Source organism: Fragaria vesca, linkage group LG2 (assembly GCF_000184155.1).
Source record: "Fragaria vesca subsp. vesca linkage group LG2, FraVesHawaii_1.0, whole genome shotgun sequence".
In the NCBI taxonomy this organism is placed as follows: domain Eukaryota; kingdom Viridiplantae; phylum Streptophyta; class Magnoliopsida; order Rosales; family Rosaceae; genus Fragaria; species Fragaria vesca.
Window position 1 is genome coordinate 21,757,829 of NC_020492.1, and position 7,626 is coordinate 21,765,454.

General features: G+C 41.6%; 1 protein-coding gene across 1 annotated transcript; it reads right to left on the reverse strand.

Moving 5' to 3' along the window:
* Positions 1 to 3,132: 3,132 nt before the first annotated feature.
* Positions 3,133 to 7,626, reverse strand: LOC101302034. Its single transcript, XM_004291132.1, has 5 exons — positions 7,105 to 7,626; positions 5,967 to 6,833; positions 5,294 to 5,749; positions 4,686 to 4,875; positions 3,133 to 4,598 (listed from the first exon to the last, which is right to left on the reverse strand). The coding sequence occupies exons 1-5, from the start codon at positions 7,624 to 7,626 to the stop codon at positions 3,664 to 3,666; spliced, it is 2,970 nt and encodes a 989-aa protein (XP_004291180.1). The 3' UTR covers positions 3,133 to 3,663.

Consider the following 7,626-nt stretch of genomic DNA (forward strand, 5'->3'; position numbering starts at 1 on the left):
GAATTTTTGATGCTAGAATGGTTCAAAAGATGTTAGAAGGTGTCTATGAGCGTATCCAAATGGAAAAAGCCGGAGGTCTAGAAAAAGTGAAACTGGCCAGAAACTCATATGCTATAGTAAGGGGTTTTTGATCGAATTGGGTAAAACTTGAAATGAGGGGCAATACCTCATTTTCGTTGAAAATTATGGTTCCCGATGTCGGTATGAGAAGAATTGAAGTCAACACAACCTTGGCAAATTCACCTAATACCCTTGAAAATAACAGTTTCAATAGATTTACAATACACGATGTACGTGACTCCTTGAAGCCCGATCTTGAGTAAAACAATAAATGCCATGAATTTTTATGCTAGAAAGTTTCAATAGATGTTAGGAGGTGTCTATAAGCATACCCAAACGGAAAAAGCCAAAGGTCTAAAAAAGGTGAAACTGGCCAGAAACTCTTATGCTATAGCAAGGGGTTTAGACTCGAATTTGGTGAAACTTGAAAATGAGGGGCAATACTTCATTTTCTTTGAAAATTGAGGTTTCCGATGTCGGTATGAGAACAATTGAAGTCAACACGACCTTGGCAAATTCACCCAATACCCCTGAAAATAACAGTTTCAATATATTTACGATACACGGTGCACATGAGTCATTGAAGCTCGATCTTGAGTAAAACAATAAATGCCATGAATTTTTTATGGTAGAATGGTTCAAAAGATTTTAGAATGTGTCTATAAGCATATCCAAACAGAAAAAGCAGGAGGTATAGAAAAGTGAAACTGGCCAGAAACTCGTGTGCTATAATAAAGGGTTTTGACTCGAATTGGGTCAAACATAAAAATGAGGGGCAATATTTCATTTTCTTTGAAAATCGATGTTGTCGATGTCGTTATGAGAAGAATTGAAGTCAACATGACCTTGGCAAATTCTCCTCTCAATTTTTCGTTGTTAGCAAAAACAGAGGAGAGAAATATGGATTTGCTTGGCGATGAAGAATTAGGTCTACACTACGCCAGATAATGCATCATACGACTAGGAAAACATGTCGTCTGATAGAGGTCAAAACCATTGTTAATCTTATCATTGTCTGATCAACATGTCACACAACGGCTAAAAGAGCTTGTCTGACCAACTTACACACAACACTATAATAAAAACAATTGTGTGACTCTCGACAGATATCATCAACAGCTGCTGACACATGTCGAGCTGTTTCTCGGCAGTTGTCGACATATGTCGATAAAATATGCCGAAAGTCACACAATAGTTTTATGTAAAATGTTGTTGTGTGAGTCTCGGCATATATTATCGACACATGCCGACACATGCCGAGCTGCTTCTCTGCAGCTATCGACATAAATCGATGATATCTGTCGAGAATCACACAACAGTTTTTTCAATGAAAACCCTTGTGTGATTGTCGACAGCTAATTCTAATTTGGATTATCGACCCGGATGATAGAAACTCGGCCTCTCTGGTCTGCAAGCGATGGTTGTTAGTGGAGGGTCTGACCCAATCAGTCATCTGTGTTACCAAACCCAAACTCCTCCCTCATCTCTCTAGGTTTCCCAACTTGAAAGTATTCAAAACAACCGACTTTATCAGCAATGCCAACTCAGTATTGTTAGCAAAAACATGTCCCAAACTAGAGGTGCTCTACCTTACTATGTGTCGATTCGTAGACAAGTTGGGGACGAAGGTTTGTGCGCATTGGCAGGTGGGTGTCCCAAACTATTCGAGGTTTATATTCGGAGGAGAGATAACATTGGTGCAATTGGACTTGTGTCGCTCATAACTTCAAGAGCACATCATTTGACGCCAGGGGCGGAGCTTAATGTTGGTCTGAGAGGGTCCAGACCACCCCCCCCCCCCCCCCCCCAACCATTCCTAAACAATCTAATTAAACTTCATGTTTTAGCTTAATTATAGTTATTTTTTGTTCAAAATCATTAATAAACCCTCCTTGATTTCTGAACAATCTAATTAAGCTTCATAATTTACCTTAATTGTAGTCATTTCTTGTTAAATTAATTGATAGATCACCAATAAATTAATGAAATGAACGATTGTTTCAAACTTTGATAGGAAATTTTCTATCAGTTCTTTCCTTTTAGGTTATATTATGTTTATCATACCAAATTTGAAATGGTTATTCATATATTTTCGTTCTTTATCTTCAAAGAGCATATATTTATATGGTTATTCATATAATATATGGTTATTTATATATTATTTATTTTTCATATGCTATCATTTATATTTTAGACCCCCCTAACTCTTGAATCCTGGTTCCGTCACTGTTTGACGCATTTGGGTTTGCGATATTGCTCCTCAGTTTGTGATAGTGTGCTTAGAGCAATTGGTTCCTCCAGTTGCTCGATTAGCGATTTGGATTTGGATCATTGTGATTCGATTACGGATCAAGACATTGATCCTTTCCGCTGATTCCGGGGTCTCACATTTGCACAAGATGTGTGTTTTGGAGCCGCTGAATTTGGAATATTGCGGTGTACATATCACCGACGTTGCAGGTGTAGCGATCTCCAAATGTCCGACGCTCAAGAAATTGAATTTAGGTTGGCTGGTCTCTGTGACAGACAACACAGTTGTTACTCTTGCTCAGAGTTGCCTCGATTTGGAGATACTTGATCTTAGAGGTTGTTGGCGTGTGACTGGAGGTGGTAGTGGTGCATTTTCAGGTCACAAGTGCTTACAAACCCTTGATCTATATAATTGTGTGCCTGGTATTACAGTGTCGGATTTGGAACCTTTGCTTAAATGCCCCTCATTGAAGTCTATTTTGGTGGATCCGAGATTGAGATTAACGTTGTCGCGATATAGCAAATTTCTGGAATTCATCTAGCGGTGAAACTTTGGGTTTCCTTCTCTTTCAAAAGGTGTTTTAGCATTTTATCTGTGTTGGTGCTACTGAAAAATTTAGCTTGTTATAAGTTTCGGTTTCTGCTCTTGTTAGTTCAATGCCACCGTTCTGGTATGATCCTCTATTGTTTGCTTGGAGTCCTAATATCACATGCAAGTTAGAGTAAATGATCCTCTTTATGGGTGCTTTTGCCGGTTTCAATTAGCCCTAAATAGTGATTTGCTCTCCGAGAGTTTAGATTGCAGTCTACAACAACAAAATTTGCAGTCCACGTTTGCCTTACATTACATAACTTTTATTCCTTCTGTGATACTGTGATATAGTAGTAAGATCAAACATAATGATTCTATATACCAACACCAAAACAAACAAAATGGAATTGAATACTCTCACCTGACAAACTAAAGGAAAAGAGAGGGGAAAAAAATTGGCTGTGCAATAGGACATTAAAAAGAATAGCCCGAATGAGATCATATAGCCGATAAGAGAAAAGTAAACTACCCATCATTCCTCAAAAGTATGTGTGTAGAAGTCTGCGGTTTTTTAGATTCGTCTGCTCCAAACTTTTAGTCACCGCTGGATTAACCAAATCCTTAACAATTTACTATACAAGATCACTGACCACTTCATATGGCAAACGTTCTTCCCCTCCTGCTCACAAATGAATTGAAACAACGAGCATCTCACCAGGGTGATCTTCACTAATACACCAGAAACAAGCACTGTCCAAGAGAACTATGCCGGAAAGCCATCCCTCAGTAGCCTCTTTCCATGATGCATCATGCTACAAGATTTACAGTTTCTTGGGCAAATTGTAGGTCTTCTTAAGAAACTTAGAAGCTGCTTCATCATTTCTATAGCACAACACACGGAGGAGCGTGTTTGGTTCAGTCGGATTCCACTGCCCAGAAGTAGGGGGTAAAGGGAGTCTGGACCTGGCAGAAGAGCCATATGACTCCAAGGTCACACGTCTAAACCGTTCAATGAGGCTCTCAGTATCAGTTCTGAAAAGGGGAAGTACACCTCTCACTGTAGTTGTATACTTATCTATCAATTCAGAAGGCAAGCCATCCCCATTTGCCCAGAACAGATCTTTAAGCGACTTGAAGTCGTCTTCTATTATTTGAGAATCCTTCCGGGAGAATACACGAGACGGGCCTCCGGCAAGCAAAACCAGCAAGAACCCATCAAAGGAAGCTCTCATTATGTCAGTAATAATGCGTGTACGTACTCTTTCATGTACTGTGTTTGATATGATAAGTAGGTTCTTTTCCAGCTCGTCAAGGAAAGGCTCTATTCTAGAAGATGATGGTTCTCCAACATACAAACCATCCCACAGAACATGACTGAGGTCATGGAAGACCATTTTATAAGCTACTGCCTCACAAAGTTGTGTGATTACCTCCACACAAGCCCCAGGTGAGAGCTCAAACTTCTTCCCCGGTCCATTCGAAAAGTCTTCTACATGAGCAGATTCAGAATTTCTCAGATGAGTAACAATCCGTTTCTCCAAAACTTCTAACTCACTGCGGATTCTTTGCAATGTGTTTATGCGACAAAGCAACTGTGGTATCCCAAAAGAGTTATCCCCATTGACTGTTGCAACCTGAGAATTCCTCTTCTGAGAAGTTGGCGATTTTTCTTTCTTTTTGCCAAAGCCTTGGAACTTTGATTCCATAGTGCATCTGGTTAATGCAGGCATAGTCGGAACAAATGTATTACGTGATCCTGCAGATCAGAAGAAAATAGTGCTTATCACGAAATGAACATACCTTACTTGATATACAAAATATTTGGAGTTATAAAGTTACTTACCACATCCAGATTTTGCCTTGGTTACATAATATTGAAGACATCTATCAAGGCCAGCCATCAAATCAGGAAGCAACGCAGGATGCATTGGTATTGGTAGCTGAAAGAATGCAACCAGAGTCTCATCAAAAGTTCGCAAAACTTCAACAGCAGATGGAGCATATCCATCTTCATTTGCTGGGGGATTCCATTCCTGTAACATCAATGAACAAGGTTAGGGTCTACAACCTATGTGAACAAAATGTAAAGTTGTGACCAAGTGTCATATCACAAGAAAATCCATAGGGAGTATTTCATTCATCTACTCGGGATAAAGATGATAAGATCAAGCCAACAAGACCAAAATAAAGTTCATGCTGCGGGTTATAGAAGGACAAGTTGAACACTATAATACATACAAACTCAAGATTCAGGAAACAGACACAAATCCAAGGATCTAGAAATCATGTGCTATACTGGACGTAGATTAAAACTTGTGTAGGACATGGGTGAAATGAACAATATACAGCCCTGCCCTTACCAAAGAAGTTTGTCCTCTTTTGCTCTAGATATAAGACAAAAATTCTTATCAAAATTCATTTTAGAATAACACAAGGATTGCAAATTCATACCTCTTGTTGCAGGTTCCTATCAATCCATTCTTTAAGTCTGTCCACTCTTGTCTTGATCCACACTTTAACCAGATTTGCAATTGCAGCTTCAGCCTCATAAGGAGGCATCTCACGAATAATAGCCTTGCCACCATCATCACTGTCCACAGAATCCTCAACTGCTATGAGCACAAGATCTTTCTCCAGCTTATCTGCAGCTCTCAAAACTTGTACAGCATCTGGTGTCAACTCTGCTATACCCGAGATGAACTGTTTAATTTCATTCGCATAGCAAGCATGAAGAGTTGCCACGGCCACACCGGCAGCAAAAGGGTGCCATATCTTTAGTATTGGACTGAATAATTGCTTCTCTTTTATTGCCAGCTCACCAACATCCATTGCAAGGATGGCCAGTACAGGAAGGGGATTAGGCTGGTTTCTTGATGCTCTCCGGCTAGAATCTGCCATCTCCATTCTCTGTGTACAAGTAACTAAACATATGTCAGGTTATAAATCCAAACAAAACAAATACAGAATATGCAAGCAAAATTTTTTGTCCGACAAAGTTTCTTAAAAATTCGAAGCAAAAACCCGCCATATGGTGCACCAACTTGGCAGGAAAGGAAAATTGGGAAGTCATATGTCATGCATATTTTCATCGTTTTACACCCTTCGAAATTGGCATATAACTTGCCTGAGCAAAAGCAGTTCGCAATGATGATCTAATGTAAGTGTCAATCCTGTTGCGAGCAACGTCAACTTCATTTTTTCTCCTCCTGCGGTACTCATTTGATATGTCTTCAACTAGGATCTTAGCTGCTACTACTCCCAGAGAAACAATGGCCTGCATGGTATCAATATTACTGCTATCAAAAGTGTCATGATAGGCTAGGAGTCTCTTCTCTGCCCAACCCATAATTGAAGTCAAAGTCGAACTCAAGATCTTGCAGTACTGGGGATCCTTTGTTGCCTTTGCATCTTTAGCAACCTCGGCTAGCTGCGTATCAGCAGCATACAACAGGTCCAATTCAACTTGACCAGTAGCAACAAAACGGTTAAACAAAACCCAGGTAAAGCAAAGGTTGTGGAACATCTGGTTAAGTCCAAGGATTGACCAGGTCTTCTTAATATGCTCCATTAGCTCGTCCACTTCCTCTATTACAGATGTCTCATCCTGAGTATCAAACACAGCTTGGAGCAGCATTTCATAAATGCGGAGATTCAATGGTAACCCATCAGCCCAGTGGGACGTATCATAAACGCCATCAGATGACCTCGAAGCAAGAGCCGTAACAGCACTACGAAGAACCTGCATGGACTCATTATTTCTCCCCGTCTCAAATGGCCTATCCAATGCTCCATGTATAATCTGTCGTAGCCGCTGTGCAGCGCTATTGGACTTGTCCAGCGGCACATAGGGATGCAAAAGCAGACCAGCCTCAAGAATTTTGAGGGTTCTCTTCTGCCATTCTTCGTGTTCTTGCGGGTCAGTAAAATCAGACGACTTGAGCTGCTGTAACAGCTCCAGTGGGACTACCACCGACTCAATTCGCCTTCCTACCTGTAAATAAGAACATCAAAACACATGACTTGATCAAACACAATTTCGGAAATACTAACTATAAACAATTGATAGGAACGGTCATGCTCATCAGATCAAACTACATTTAGTAAACAACCCATTAATCTTCCAAAAAATGGAATTCCCATCACCATATATAACCCAGAAATCCAAATTTGACCAACACGATTTCCAAATTTATCAAATTCATCACACATAGAATGAAAACAGTTTAAAAGTGAAAGAATATGAGAGCAATAATTGAGCTGACCTGTCCAGCTGAAATTCGAAGCAGAGCTCTCCTGACTCTGGAGTCCATAGCCTCAGAAATCCCCATTTGGATCCTCATCAGCTCCCCCACCGTCATAGCCCGCTTGGACTTCCCGGGCCCCGACCCGGACCCGGACCCGGGGCTCTTCTTCGACCCGGAACTTCCCGGCGATTTAAGCCCCAATGCCTTCTTCATCTTACTCGCCGCCGCGGAAGTGAGCGATCTCTGCAGCGCCGGCGAGCCGGGCGAGCCGGCGGCGCTGTGCTGCTGAGTCGGCGAGTCGGACGAGACGAACGTGAGGGCTTTCCCGGTGGAGGTGCGGCAGGCGGCGACGAAGATCTCGTAGGCGGTGAGCCGGAGCTCCGAATCGGTGAGGTGAGCCGAGAGCTGGCCCAATGGGGACGGGAGATCGGCGGCCGTGGTGGCGGTTGGCTTGGGAGGTATCGTCAGTGCGGTGGCGCCGTTGGAGTGGGACCCTCTCTTCGAATGGCCCAGTGAGAGCTCTCTGAAAAGATGAGCCAT